Source organism: Ipomoea nil, unplaced genomic scaffold, assembly GCF_001879475.1.
Source record: "Ipomoea nil cultivar Tokyo-kokei standard unplaced genomic scaffold, Asagao_1.1 scaffold1993, whole genome shotgun sequence".
Taxonomy (NCBI): Eukaryota; Viridiplantae; Streptophyta; class Magnoliopsida; order Solanales; family Convolvulaceae; genus Ipomoea; species Ipomoea nil.
In genome coordinates, this window is record NW_017618421.1 from 1,048,149 (window position 1) to 1,062,933 (window position 14,785).

Sequence of the window (14,785 nt, forward strand, 5' to 3'; positions counted from 1 at the left end):
AAAGGACAGAGAGAAGACTCTTCTATTAATTAATTCTTTTACGAAAAACTCAATCTATGATACATTATCCCGCAAATTCTAAGTTGCACATTATCAGTGAGGATATTCTCTCTGATTGCAGATAACATTATCACATCCATCACTCTAATGATCAAAAATAAGGAAACAGATTGGGGAAAGGGGGAATTTAACATTTAAAAATTTAAAAATAAAGTAAAATAAAAGAGGGCCCTACTGTTACAGCAGCTAATGGGGAAAAAAATAATTAAAAAAAAAAAAAAAATCTCCATCTAATACCCTTTTTTTCAAGGGGATTAGAAAAAGGAACCTATGGCAAAAATTTTATCAAGATCTCTTGACAATAGCAGTAGCAAAGTAAGGATGGTGGCTGAATTCAAAGTAAATCTTGAGCGATGAGTCAAGGGAACCTAACCGGCTGATAAGATTCAGAGCAACACCATTGTGTTCTGCCACCTGTTCTATGCTTCGAAGTTCAGCCATTTTGATAGGATCATTAGAAAAACTGGTCCTTAGCTCTTTTGAGATTCTTTGAGCATCCTTGAAGAAGTTATACATGGATACTGTCTATAAAATAAAAAGCAGGGTAAGCTGGAAAGGCTACAAAGTAAATCTCAAAAAGAACAAATCCAATATTATTGCCAAAGGTCTCACTCACAGATATGCGAGCATGAGCCGTTGCTTCCTTGAAGGAAAAATAAGATATATGATTAGGAAGGCAGGCTTTCTGTAGGAGCTCAAAGTGCTGCATAAATCTCTGCACAAAATGTTTAACCAGTAAACAACATGTAACTATCTATTATAAACTAGAGCCATAAATTGTTAAAGTCCACATGCAATTTGCTAGAAGGTATCCTCAGACAGATATCATTTCCCTTACTGCAGAATAGAGCGAAATGGTGGGTTTTAGACTTTAGTCCAAACAGAGGAATTGGCAAATGAATTAGATTGGAGCAAGAAAATAAAAAGAAAACAAAATAAAATATAATCTAGGTGGGGTTCCAGTAAGGGAAAACAAAATCTAGCATGAAAGTTTGTTCAAAATGACCTATGACAAATGGCATACCTCATGCTCAGTGTTGAAAGGTCCCACATTCTGATAGATCTTCTGTTCATTCCTCAAAGCTGCAAGCATCTGAGAAAAACCAAGACATTACTCAAAAAGTCTAAGAGAATACAAATCCCCCACCCCCACCCGTCTCTCTCTCTCCCTCACAGCCACAGGGAAAAACAGGAGAAAAACAAATGTCTGTTACCATTGTAAGACCTTCAGCTATATATATCTGGCACTGGAGAAATAACACAACTGGTGGAAACGGGTAATCTTTTGCCCCATCCTTCATCAAATCTTTCTTCTTCTTCCCTTTCCGCTTTACTGATCAAAAAGCTTAATCAAATGAGAAATAAATAACATCTCTGAGCACCAAAATCTGAATGGAAAGATACAGAGAAACAGCTAGAGGAGTGGCTATGGGTATTTGGAAATGGGAAAAGTAAAATGGAGCTCCTGTTGAACAAATTAGTATTTAAAAGCACATCCCATCTCGTTAAAAATAGAGCATGTACAAGTGAAAACAGGTGACATGACTCTTCAAGAGACGTGTAATGCCAGATAACATCCCAAAGAAATGTAATAATAAGACCCCAAAAGTCCATAATATTTGACCCAGTCAAGGCCCAGCAAAATCAAATATTACCCACACCACATCTCAAACTTTAAAGTTACATTCTTTGACCAACAAAAGATGCCCATGGCTTGAGCTCTCAAATTTAGAGTCCCTTTCAGTCCATTGCTGCACACATCCCATACCCACACTAATGTCAACATGGTGTCCCTAGATGACTTAAAGAGTCTGTAACTGAGGTTGATTTTGTAAAAGATTAGACCAGTATAGATAGGACAGGATATTGATATTACACGGGTGTCAGCCCTTAGATGCCTTATCAATAGGAGGTTAAAAAGAGCCTTTATAAAGTTTAGAGTCTGCTGGTTAGTCTTTGGATACTGAAGATTAAGTGTATCATGAGGTAAATATGTATTGTAGACAATCCATAGTTTCTCCCTTTCCCCTTATCCTCCTTGAAGGGGGAATAAAAATGTATCCAAAAATGCACTTGTGATTTGTAGACATTCAAGCACAAAACTTTTCTAGCTACAATATAGACCAATGGTGAAAATCATCAAATGAAGCCTTTGGATATGATAAAAACTCCTCCAATTCCTACTCAAATGCTTACTTCTGTGATTATATACATTTCTTCTCAAATTACCTACCAAGGGATGTGTCTCAAGGATATGAACTCAGACTGCCAAACCCACATGCTTAACACACAAGAAAAAAGGGAAGGGAAGTAGTAAAATAGAAAGAAAAGCTGAAACAGCACATTACCATTTTCATTGCTTGCCATCAATCTGAAGTGTGTTTTTTCCGCAAGCTTGGTTAGGATCACATATATGTACCAATACACCATACAATACTCACTAGTAGAATATAGTTCCAGATCAAAACCCAATACAAGGAAACGGGAGGCTATCCAGTATGTTTGCTCCTCTATCCACACAAGAATGTACTTGAATATCTTCATGCAAATATTCTGCAGAAGACCAAAAAAACAATGATGCACATCTAATCTTTCAAAAGTACATATTATGGTTGTTTTTTGGATACGTATGTTGGATACAATAAAAATGTAGGAAACATTACTATAATGGGAGGCATAAAAACGCCATTATATATTCATCTTATGCTGGGAAGCATTACTATAATGGGACACATAAAAACACAATTATGTCCTCATTTTTGTCTGGGAAACATAACAAAACTGGGAAATATAATAAAACGCATACTTTCTACACAATTCTATACACTGCCATAACACAGCCACACCTCTAGAAATTACTAAAACAGAACAGATCTAGCCCAAGTGGAATAGTCCTCTACTCATATTCATATGCCGCACGTGATAGAGAATGGTAACCCCTTATCTATAAATTTTTTCACAAAAGATGGAACAGTAGACAACTGGGGAGGTAGAAATATTAAAAGCACAAATCATTTTTCTCCGAACCTCCTTCTCATTCCCATTTCAAGCGTACAGGATTTAACTTTTAAGATAACTGAGATTTCTGGTTAAATTTACACAGCAACCATGTAAAATATCCTAAGTGCATGCAAAATCCATTCACAGACTTCATTCAAGGACATAAGAGTAAGACAAGACACTATGATAATGGTATTTGACATTTGTACAACCAAATGGTAAAAGAATTGCAAGATGCACAAGAATACAAAGATGAACTGGCGTCTTTTTTCTTTTGCATTTTCAGAAATTTTCTTTATTATGTTACGTAGAGATTTCCAATTTATAGAGTAATATAAAAGAATAATCAAGATAATTCAAAGACTTGAAAACTAATTTATTAAATTGGTAGGATATTTACCTCATCTGATAAATTACTAGAAGTTTCTCCAAACTCCTTTCTGAAAGCCAGTTCTAGCTGTTCGACAAATTAAATCAATAAATTGGACAAGGTCTCACAAATGGACTATATCAAGTTCAGATACAAAGGCATCAAAACTAAATAACTTCAATTTCAATAGGTGCATCTACAAATAAAAACCCAGAAATATATATGACTATATGAGATGTTAGGATGTGGAATTTAAAAAGACTTTTCCTATGCAAATCTTTTCTTTGTACAATCGCTTTCTTTTGGTCTCTAGCTGACTTGTTTCTAAACCATCTTTCTTTTAAGGCAATAAATAAACACAGAAGGCAATGTACAAGTGTTTGGCGTTAATAAATATAGATTGTACTTCAAAACCTAATCAAGCATTCCAGTTTAAAGCTTGAGAATAAACAGCCAGTTCCTTTGTCAAATTATCTAGATTTAAAATTTAAATATGCTCCTTGACCAAACACGGTTATGCCAAAGCACACTGGAAAGAAGTTTGGCACCAAACCCAAAAAACCTTCAAATTTCACCAGAAAAGGTCCAAAGAAGGGAAAAAAAAACAATCTACAAAATTTTCACCGGAAAAATACATCATAGGAGAACTCACGCGCCGGCGCATGACGCCGGAGACAATGCAGGATGACGATGAAATTTTCCAGATAAGGTCGCAAAGAGGATAGGAATCCAACAGTGTAGGAGGTGAGATTACAAAATCACCGAAGAAGAAGAGATTTGAGAAAATCCAAACGGAGATCAGGCAATTGTGATGCCACGTGTGGGCGTGGGAGCATGCTGCGACAGATGACACTGGCATTTCTTAGGCAAGGTCGTGACGTGATTTCGAGTGTGAGTGTGGTGGTAGATCTTGAACTAAACCATCATAGACACGTCGTAATCCAAGAGACAATCGCAGGTTCATGTTTATGCCGAAAAATTGGTGTTGCTGGAAAAATTGGAAGAAAAATAGCCTAGGAAAATAGGCTCTGATACCATGTTGAAATTGAGGGATTGAAAGGTTTGGCGGGTGGAGAATAACAACCACTTGCCAGTTAGGCGAAAGCAAAATATGTGAGAAAGCAAAGAAAAAGAGAACAAAAAGAATGTATTATAAATATTTATAATGAAAGAAAAGATAACAATAGATTGTCTTTCTGTATACTCTATACTTCTATCTATATAAGGATCCTATATTTATAGAAACATGGGGACTAAATCAAGCCTAATAGGAATAGGAAACTAAGCCCACTCCTACTAGGAGTTTCCTAATATTCAACAATGATTTCCTAATATTCAAGATTTCCAGAATACATTGAGGTACTTCTCTGAACTTTCGAACATGGTATCAGAGCCTTTACGATAAAGGAAGGATTTCTTTTTTCACTCTGCTACCGTCACCGCCCACCTAGGGAGGATTGCCGGCATCCGACGACCATGCCTGCAAGTAAAAGGCCTATTGGTTGTAAATGGGTGTTTACCGTCAAGGTTAATTCTGATGGGTCTTGCTCGACTAAAAGCCAGTCTTGCGGCTAAGAGATGCCCAAACTTATGGAGTCGATTATTCAGACACTTTTTCTCTTGTGGCTAAGCTTACTTCTATCAGGTTACTCATTTCAATGGCCGCCAATCATGATTGGCCTCTACATCAACTTGATATCAAGAATCCTTTTTTGCATGGGGATATTCATGAAGAGGTGTACATGGAGCAACCTCTTGGGTTTGTTGCTCAAGGGGAGTCTGGGAAAGTATGCCGACTTCGTCGGTCCTTATATGGGCTAAAACATAATCCACATGCATGGTTTGGGAAATTTAGTCAAGTTGTTGCAAGCTTTGGGATGGTGAAAGGCAAATCGGATCACTCCATGGTTTACAAGTGGTCCAAAACAAGCATCATCTAGTCAGTGGTCTACATATAGGGGTGGGCATTTCGATTTTCGATTCAGTTTTTTTCGGGTTCAATTTGGTTTCAATTTTTTCAATTTTTAAAAAATGAAACCATTCGGTTTCAAATTTTATTTCGGTTTGGTTTCGATTCGGTTTGAAATAACAGTTTCGGATCGGATTTGGTTTTGTTCGGTTCGGTTTGAAGACTCAAACATTCCCTAGTTCTCTAACACATATAACTATTTATTTATTTTCACTAATAATTTAAATTTGAAAAACCTAAACAAGAAGTCCACAATGCATATTTCAAATTTCTTAAACTAAAATAAGTCCAAACCGAAGCGACATCTTCATCCGTGTTTGCCGTCCAACATCAACGTCACAGACTCGCAAAGAAAAATTGGGAACAAAGAACAATTGTGAAAATTTGGGTTAGGAAATTAGAGATTTAGTATATATATTTAGGTAAATTTGTAAATATAAAAAATTTGGGTATATACATATATGTACATATACTTGAATGGAGCCCTAGGACATGGAATTCTGTATAAGAATCATGGTCACACTAAGATTGAGTGTTTCACTGATGCTGATTGGGCAAGATCCAAAGAGGATCGTAGATCAACAATCGGATATTGTGTTTTCTTTAGAGGTAATCTGATTTCGTGGAAGAGTAAAAAGCAAAATGTGGTTTCTTGTTCGAGTGCAAAGTCTAAATATAGAGCGTAGCACAATCAACGTGTGAAGTGATGTGGATAAACAACCTCTTGAATGAGTCTAGTTTCAAAGCTCCGATTCCTTCAAAACTACGGTGTGATCATCAAGTTGCTCTTCATATTGCATCAAACCCGGTGTTTCATGAACGAACCAAGCACATAGAGATCGACTACCACTTCACTCGTGAAAAGATACAAGGGTTAATCTCCACCGGATTTGTGAAGACCGAAGAACAACTCGGGGACCTATTCACAAAGGCCCTAACTAGGACCTGAGTTAGTTATTTGTGTAACGAGTTGGGCATGATTAATATCTATGCTCCAACTTAAGGGGGGTGTTATGGAATATACAAGTAATATGGAACCTTTACATATTAGGAAGCCTGGAGATTAGGGATTTGAGTGGGTAGGTATATGGAAACTTGTTTCCTTACTATAAGTCCTCTAGCATGTATTTATAAGGTGGTGTATTCACTTCGAGGGATACACATTGAGCTTCCAGAATACATTGAGGTACTTCTCTGAACTTTTGAACATGGGTCAAGGACCATTCCCAACCCCACCTTTGTTCTACCCCTAAAAGAAACTTGGGCACTCTCTCAAAGGACCACTTAAAGTACGAAGCTCACATATTTCTTGTATGTCAATAAAACTTGTGGAAATGTTGGGGCCTATTTAGTAATTATAGAATTCTTTAATTTTCTAGAAAAATGAAAAACAATTTTTCTGTTCAAAATCAACTATTTTCCAAATTAACAAAGAGAATGGAAAACACACTCTTCTCTATCTTAACAAAAAAAATTGAAAAACAATTGTTTAAATACTTTTTAAATACAAAAACATACATCACTTATAATCACCATCACCCTTACCTATGAGCTTTCAACCTTCCCAAATTCCCACCCACCCACTGACCTACTTACCCCTCCACTACATACTTACCCCTCCACTACATACCTACCCACCACTAGTTACCTACCCTCGTGCCACCAACCTACACCCCATCACCACCTACCTACTGTCCAACCACCACCATTACCTCCATTACCATCTTTGCCTACATACCGGCACTACTACTTGTCTATCTTCACCCCTATCACAACCTGCCTACTCCCATGGCCACCATAACATTGTTATTTACCATACATGTGGCATTTTAAAAGAAGAAAGCAATTGAAAACTAGAAATTTTTCAAAGCATTTTAAAAGAAGATAGCAGATGAGAAATGATAACTAGAAATTTTTCAAAAAATTGGAAATGTAAAACAGTTTTTGGAACTAAATAGCCCTTAGCCTCTGAACGATGAACTTTTCAAGAAACCAAGTGCACAAGTTAAGATGTACTTTTCCTACAGGATTCTGAGAAATGTTTCCACCAAATACAATTTCTTTAAGCTCTTAAAGAACAAATACTCACACTGAAAAGGATGCACACTGTATTTTCCCAGGAGGAAAAAGAGTATGTATTACCCTCCATTTTTCATCTACTCCTCAATGCAACAAATTGACAAATACTTATTTCATATTATTTACATACTTTTAAGTTTTAACAACAGACAATTCCATTTGGTTAAGATGTTATTAATATCTTAGTCATCGTAATCTTAGCAAAAAGATGATATCCAATGTAATCAAAGAATGCTATTGAAAAGGGAAAATTACTTGATGAAACAAAAAATGCAGAAGTATTATGGATATAATGAAAATGTAAAAAGAAAAGGAGCAGAGAATCAACAAGTGGCAAGACACTAGTATATTTCAAGGACAAAATTGTTCAACCTGTACATATATGATACGCCAATCTTGTAAAATTTTCCCAAGTTTACGTCTTTGCCATGCAAGATTTGTACAAAGAACCCTTAACAAAGTTATCAATAACTGCAAGACAGGTCAATTATTAAAAGATAGAATCTAAAAGGAAGTTTTAGGAGTGTCTCAACTCTCAAGAATCACATATTTACCTGCCCAAGTTGGGAGAAAGTTTCATTCTTTTGGATATCATGGTCCTTAGCAGCTGGAGGTAATAAAGCTGCTTTACAGATCACAGCAAAGAGAGGATCACGTCCATAGAGTTTCCCATCTTGAATTAGCAAATGCTGTTATTTACATTGTAGCATGAGAATGAGAGAATCCAAATATATTTACTTTCTGGAACATGTAACACTAAAGCAAGGCTACAGTAATGGCTAGTAAATAGCTACATGTATGAAGATAATAGATTGTGACATTAGATAAAAATTCCAGATCATAAAGCTTTAAAGCTTGAATAGGAGATGACTTCTGGCATTTTGCTTAATTTAAAGCTTTAAAGCAAGTTGCAACAACAAAAGACAGAGTCATGGTGAAGATTGAATAAATTAGATATTCTGCTTTAGTCTATGCAGATTAATTAGGTTAGGAGTTTTCTAAATTAAATAAGATTTATTTTAAATAATTAAATGTAATTAATATTAAAGATTACGGAGTATTACTTTTTGCAAAAAGGGACTCAATCAATAGTGAAGTTCTGGTGCATCATTGGATATAGCATCTGTTCATCAACAGTGTCAAATATTTTCTCAAAAATTAAACACTCAGACTAGTAACACACACACATTCTGACACACTCATGGGCACTCAATCATGTTCAAAAGATGCACATATCTTCAAGAAACTACTTTGATACATAATTATGTAAACCTTAAATAGGATTTTAGATATCTCCAGTTCTCCACCATGGAAGTGTCAATAGAAGAGTTTATAGCATTTAAAATTAAGAAAAGAAAAAAGCACAGCTCATAACAAATCCAGAAAACCTTGAGTACGGAATTAGTAAAAACCCAAAATATAGAAAAACATAAAAGTAAACTTGGCACTTGAATGGTTTCTTGACCAATAAAAACTTGCCCAACTTCACTTACTAACACACTCTAATGATGGTTTTTCCTGAAAAGATAATCTGAAAATTTATCAAACATCATACACACCGAGATGCAAGAGCACAAGAATTATCTGCATGATCTCTTCACCATCAGTATGATGCAAACTTGCACAAACTAAATCACAACTTTATAGACCTCAACTAACTTCATTCCCAATTCTATTACCAGCTCCACACCCAGGCTAAACCAATAAATGATGCCCCAGCTAAACTCTAAAACTCAAATGGAACATTTTGCAATGAACTGAAAGATATTTTCTGCAACAAGATTGTTTATTTCCTTCAAAGTACAAGGTGTGAGTAACATGCTAAAACTGTCTTGATAAGAAAGAAAAAACCAACAAATAATGTAGACAAAGATAGCAAAAGAAGACAGCCTTCAGATGAAATATGTCATAAAAGTTATAAATATTCTTGAATGAAAAAAAATAAAAAATTCAAACAAACAACAATGTTCCTCAGGGAATGATGAAGTCATGAAACTGACCTGGAGATGAGCTCTAGCAACTAGTTCAGGTTGCAACTTTTGAAACTCGACTATGAAGTGCAAAACACCTTCAAACACTGGATCCAAATTGTGGGAGCATATAGCATTTAGCTCATTAAGAAGCTTTCTGAAGTAATCAATTGCCTAATGGAAGGAAAAACATCTTTCAAAGGGATAAGTTAAATAAATCAACCAAAAAGATTTTTGAATTTGTTTACATTCACCTTTTTCCAGCTGAGAATCTTAATTGCACGAGGTGGAGCTGGAGCTGATAATCTACTGTTTAAAGTAGAATCAAATCCAATAGGTGCACAGCCAGAGGCAGTTGTTTTATCTTCTATTGCATCTTCAGGCATCTCATATGCATTGTTCAAACTCAGGAATCCTTCCATTTTAAGCATGGAATCTATCTCTTGTAAGCAAGAAGCAATATGTTTCTTTGCCAATTCAAAGCCTCTGCCTTGAGGTCTCTTCATATTTGTCAAAACATGGTAGAAGTGCTGAAACCACAGAGCACATACAGGAATTGTTACCAAGGAAAAATGTGGTCTTTTCACAAAAATGTATATTCCATTATTCCCAATGTTATTTGCATTGTTAATATCATTATAGCTAGAGCAACTGGCCATACAGCTGATTTTCTTTCCTTCATATTTCATTAACATTTCATATTCAAAATCAACTAGTTTAAAGATTGTGTTACCAAATCAATGAAAGTAAGATGAAAAAGCTTCTAATTCAATGAAGAATGTATCAGCCTGGTCATCATTATCAATCTTCTATAATAGCACTAAACCAAACCTAACAAAAAGGAAGCATGTTCATTAATTTCGTACTCCGTGAATTCACAGGATGACAATCAAGGCCTCAGGTAATATATGGGATCTAACACAAAGAAGAAGTAGAAAAAGAAAACAGAGAATAAGACCTTACGAAAGCGTAAGCGGCACAATAAAGCTTTACAGAATCCTTCTTCCAGATCAAGGACAGCTTGTAATGGCTCTATATCTGCACAAAATGAGCACTATGACTCTATCAGAAGGTTACAGATTGCTGACTATGAAACACTCAAAAGAGCAGAGTTTTAAGAGGCATAACCTCAAGAAACTATTAGCACAGAGCATAACATAAAGTTAACGGAACCAACACATTTGAAGCAGGGATACTATTATTTCACATAATGAGTACATAATATTTCCCAAAAGTTCAACAAGTAAATGCAGCAAAAAAAAAAAAAAAAAACAAACAAATCAACTTGGTAAAGAGGGGTAAAGAAATAGCCAAAAAGGGATTTTTAGTCTAGATACTGATAAGGGCTCTGTCACGAGCACAAGAATGAGGAAAAGAATGAACAAAGAACAGAAGGGAAAATAACGTCGGGTTTGCTTGAGAACCAAAACTCCCGTGTCCCTTAGATTGGGATTACATTTCTACCTCCTATTTGATGTAATGAACTGCCCCTTATTTAGGACAGTACAACGATTCTAACGTAATTGAAAGACTAGTATACTAAGTACTATGTAACGATTTGTAATCTACCCAAACTCTGTAATTGTAGTTAAATTATGACTTCATCATAGCTTTCTCCCATGTTAAGGCTTCCCTTTTGTGGTCTGCTCTGGCGTGAATAACTCTGCCCCCAAATACATCAGTACTCCCCTCCGGAGTATCAAGCTTATCCTCAAGCTTGAAATTTGTAAACTTGTCTTGAAATTATCACAATGCTTCCCATGATGCATCTTTTTTCTATTAATCCACCCCACTAAACCAAGACTTCTGGAGTGTCCCTATTTAGTCTTGTACAAAGTACTGCTGTTGGTGGCAGTGGGGAAACTACCCATTAGGAGGACCCTTGTGACTCTACCCATGAAATCACTACCTGAAAGTTTAGCAAGAGACCATCTAAAAACACCTTGGTTGGAAGCTTTTTGAATGGAGTGGACTGCTGCAACTTTATCCTGTTCTTCTCCTGACCATAATGCTTCCTTCCCATGCAGGAAAAACTTCACCGTTAAAGCATGGAAATCCTACCAAATTGGTCCCAAAGTGCTAAGAACACCAAGAACTATATCAAACCCAACAAGTGGAATCAAAAATAGATTAACAAGGAAAGAATCAGCTCCATGTTGGGTCAAAACTTGTTCACAGGATCCTGAACTTGGCAAGTGGTTGCCATTTGGCAACAGCCATCTTCACCCCTGATTATGGGCAGGTTGGCAACTCTAGTTCACGTGTTGTTGCTGCATCAATTAAGTTATGAGTACTTCCGGAATCAATCAACGCTAGGAGGGGCCGCCCCGCAATTGTGACCTGGATTTTCATCATTTTGTCAGTATCAAAACCAGTAATGGCATGCAGGAAAATTTCTGCCACATTAGGTTCCTCAACTTTAGGCTCAAAAATACCTTCCTCCTCATTGAGACCCAAGACACAAAAGAGGTGTTTGCAATGGTAACCTCTGAACCAAGAAGGAAGGGAACTCCATCTGTGTGTATTGGGACCAAGGAATGGACTCATTGACTATGAGTGATGTGGTTAGATGGATGACAGAAGATGAAGGCGGTGTTGGATTTGGGGTGGTGTTTATGACTTGAAGGAAAGCTGTAAGTAGGTGTTTCAATTCGTTTATGAACTTGGAGAGTTCGTTGAACTCGTCTTTGGATATTGCATTATTGGAAGTTTGATTGCCCATGATGCCAACAACAGAACCAAATGATAAGGACTCTCGTCACAGGCACCAGAATGAATGAATGACAGAAGGGAAAAATAAAGCTGGGTTTGCTTGAGAGTTGAGACCCAAAACTCCCTTGTCCCTTAGATTGGGATTAAATTTCTGCCTCCTATTTCATGTAATGAATTGCTCCATATATAGGACAGTACAATGATCCTAATGTAATTGAAAGACTAGTAAACTAATTTAACTATCTAACAATTTGTAATCTAGCCAAACTCCATAATTGTAATTAAATTATGACTTCCTTCATCAGAGCTTTCTCCCATGTCATGGCTTCCCCTGTGTTGGTTTGCTCTTGCATGAATAACTCTTCTGCCGAATGCAACAGATGCCAACCAAAAGAAACAATTTGACAAAAGAACCATTTAAAGTAACCTGCTGTACAAGCAGAAACTAGCAGTGTAAAGCTGCAAGGAAGAACATTAAGCACTAATACACAAACAGAAAGTGGCATATAATTGCACTGAAAGAGATAATAAAAGAGAGTAGAATAAAATTGGTAAAAGATGTCTACTACAATGGAAGAACCGACTCACAATCCTTCAGCAGTTCAAAAATAAAAAAATCAACTAAAATAATGTGCAGTAACTGCTAGGAAACAACTGCAGAGGGAAATTAGAAGTCTTAATTTGAGTCAAAACACAGTAGGAAATATGGTATAGGGTACCATTCATGGTACATTTTCCTGTGTTGTGCCCATGGCCAAAGAAATGTACCCATAAAATTTAGGATTATTGGTGAGAAAAATACCCAAACTTTGCAGCCTTGCAGGTTGTGATAGTTATGGCCAAACCTTCTAAAGTTTGTAATTTAATACCAAAACATGAAGCACTGTTGCAATTTTAGAAAAAATTTCAACTATATATATCTAATAAGATCAAATCCAACTTGAGTTGGTTTAGTGTTTTATAAAAATAAGAGTTAATTCCATTTTTGGTCCTAGACTTATTGGGGTGTCGACAGTTTTCATCCTCCATAATAAAAATTGCCAATTTGTAGCCACACTTATTGGTCGTTGGACAATTTTAATCCTCCGTCAATGAAGCCGTCTGTTGACCGTGAAATAGAAGGGCAAAGCTGTCTTTTTATGTGTTCTTCTTCTAATCGTATTAGTCAATGCTCGTTTTACCCTTCATTTTCATAAGAAGATCAATCTGCTGAATCAATTGGTGTTCAAGCGAAACAATAAACTACACCACTCTATTTTTTCAAGAATCAAGAACAAGAACCAGATGGCCTAAACCAGTGTTGCTTAATAAACTGAATCCCTTTAGCTTAGCGGAAAAAACAATAAACTACAGCAGACTCCGAGATCGCAGCCCACCGCCATCAAAGCCCTCGCCTCCATCGCCTCCTACGCCGCGCCGTCACTCTCCTCCGAGACGCCGGCATTCTCCCTCCTCCATGACTCCGAGATCGCAACCCAAATCTCCGACTTCCTCCGCCAGCCGACTCCAACACCGGCGACAACAACCTCTGCCGCTGGCTCTACGACACCTTCCACTCCTCCGAGCCCGATCTCCACCTCGTTGTCCTCCACCTCCACAAGCCCCTAGCCGGCTTCGAAGCCATCCTGTTAGTCCTTTCAACCAGTCTTCTTCTTCAGACTTTATTTTGAGATAGAATTCATCAATTCATACCTTACAATTTGAGGATATAATCTTCTAAAATTCCCAATCGATTCACAGCTACTTACAATAGTACAATACTTGACAACTTGTTGAGCTAATCTGCTTAGGATTTCTTTGATTAATCTGTTTTCCCTTCATTTCCTCTCAACGGAGATGTGGTGGTGGCGGCAACGCTTTCCTCTCTTTTAGATATCTGCACAGAGGCGCAAGGCGTGGGCACTTCGCAAATCTCTGTTGCCTCCCCCCCCCCCCCCCCCTGGTGTCCACTTCGCAAACCAAAAATTGCTTTCCATCCACCATTGCTTGACTTTGCAGCCGAACCCTCCAACCTGCAATTCCCCTTCTAGAGTAGGCCTAGAATCTAGAGAGAATCGCAAGAGAACACTTCTATGATTCAGAGATCCAACCTGCAATTCCCCTTCTAGACGTAGCACCGATTGTAGCTCCGCCCTAAGAAATTCCAGAGGCACTGCAATTCGCACGATCGGACGATTCTTTGACCGATCACAAACATATGGCTGATCGCAATCCAATCTGGGTTGTTGGGGTCTACGAACTGCTGAGATCTTCGAGGTCATCATCGATTACCGCCTTCATCGCCACTGAGATCTTCGAGGTCATCGCTAAACCCTTTTGGACGAGCGTCCCGACGATTTCATTTGAACAGCCCATCGAACGACTAGGAACAGATGGTTGCGTCGTCGTCTTTGCCTTTGCTTCGATTCCACTCTCGCTTCTCAACCTCTTCATCAGTGATCGATTCCACTCTCGCTTCTCAACCTCTTCATCAGTGAGCGACCAACAAAACAACGTCTTTTAGGCATATGATTAAAAGAATAAGTTGAATTGACAGAAATACCCCTCATTTAGACGGTCAACAGACGGCTTCATTGACGGAGGACTAAAATTGTCCAAGGACCAATAAGTGTGGCTACAAATTGA

General features: G+C 37.3%; 1 protein-coding gene and 1 long non-coding RNA gene across 4 annotated transcripts in view; one reads left to right on the forward strand and one right to left on the reverse strand.

The window, feature by feature from the left end:
* The window catches only part of LOC109147436 (N-alpha-acetyltransferase 35, NatC auxiliary subunit), a 19,927-nt gene continuing 5,142 nt past the window's right edge, over positions 1 to 14,785 (reverse strand). For all 3 annotated transcript variants that reach the window (XM_019295094.1, XM_019295095.1, XM_019295093.1), the window contains 11 exons: positions 10,407 to 10,486; positions 9,703 to 9,978; positions 9,479 to 9,622; positions 8,033 to 8,167; positions 7,851 to 7,949; positions 3,461 to 3,517; positions 2,409 to 2,613; positions 1,275 to 1,393; positions 1,085 to 1,153; positions 677 to 775; positions 1 to 585 (listed from right to left, as the gene is read on the reverse strand). In XM_019295094.1, coding sequence (XP_019150639.1) covers positions 346 to 585; positions 677 to 775; positions 1,085 to 1,153; positions 1,275 to 1,393; positions 2,409 to 2,613; positions 3,461 to 3,517; positions 7,851 to 7,949; positions 8,033 to 8,167; positions 9,479 to 9,622; positions 9,703 to 9,978; positions 10,407 to 10,486 — 1,523 coding nt within the window. In that variant the 3' untranslated portion in view covers positions 1 to 345. The remainder of the gene's footprint in view (positions 586 to 676; positions 776 to 1,084; positions 1,154 to 1,274; positions 1,394 to 2,408; positions 2,614 to 3,460; positions 3,518 to 7,850; positions 7,950 to 8,032; positions 8,168 to 9,478; positions 9,623 to 9,702; positions 9,979 to 10,406; positions 10,487 to 14,785) is intronic.
* The window catches only part of LOC109147438, a 26,542-nt gene continuing 17,307 nt past the window's right edge, over positions 5,551 to 14,785 (forward strand). Inside the window, exon 1 of the long non-coding RNA XR_002048657.1 lies at positions 5,551 to 6,425. This is a non-coding gene — a long non-coding RNA (uncharacterized LOC109147438). The remainder of the gene's footprint in view (positions 6,426 to 14,785) is intronic.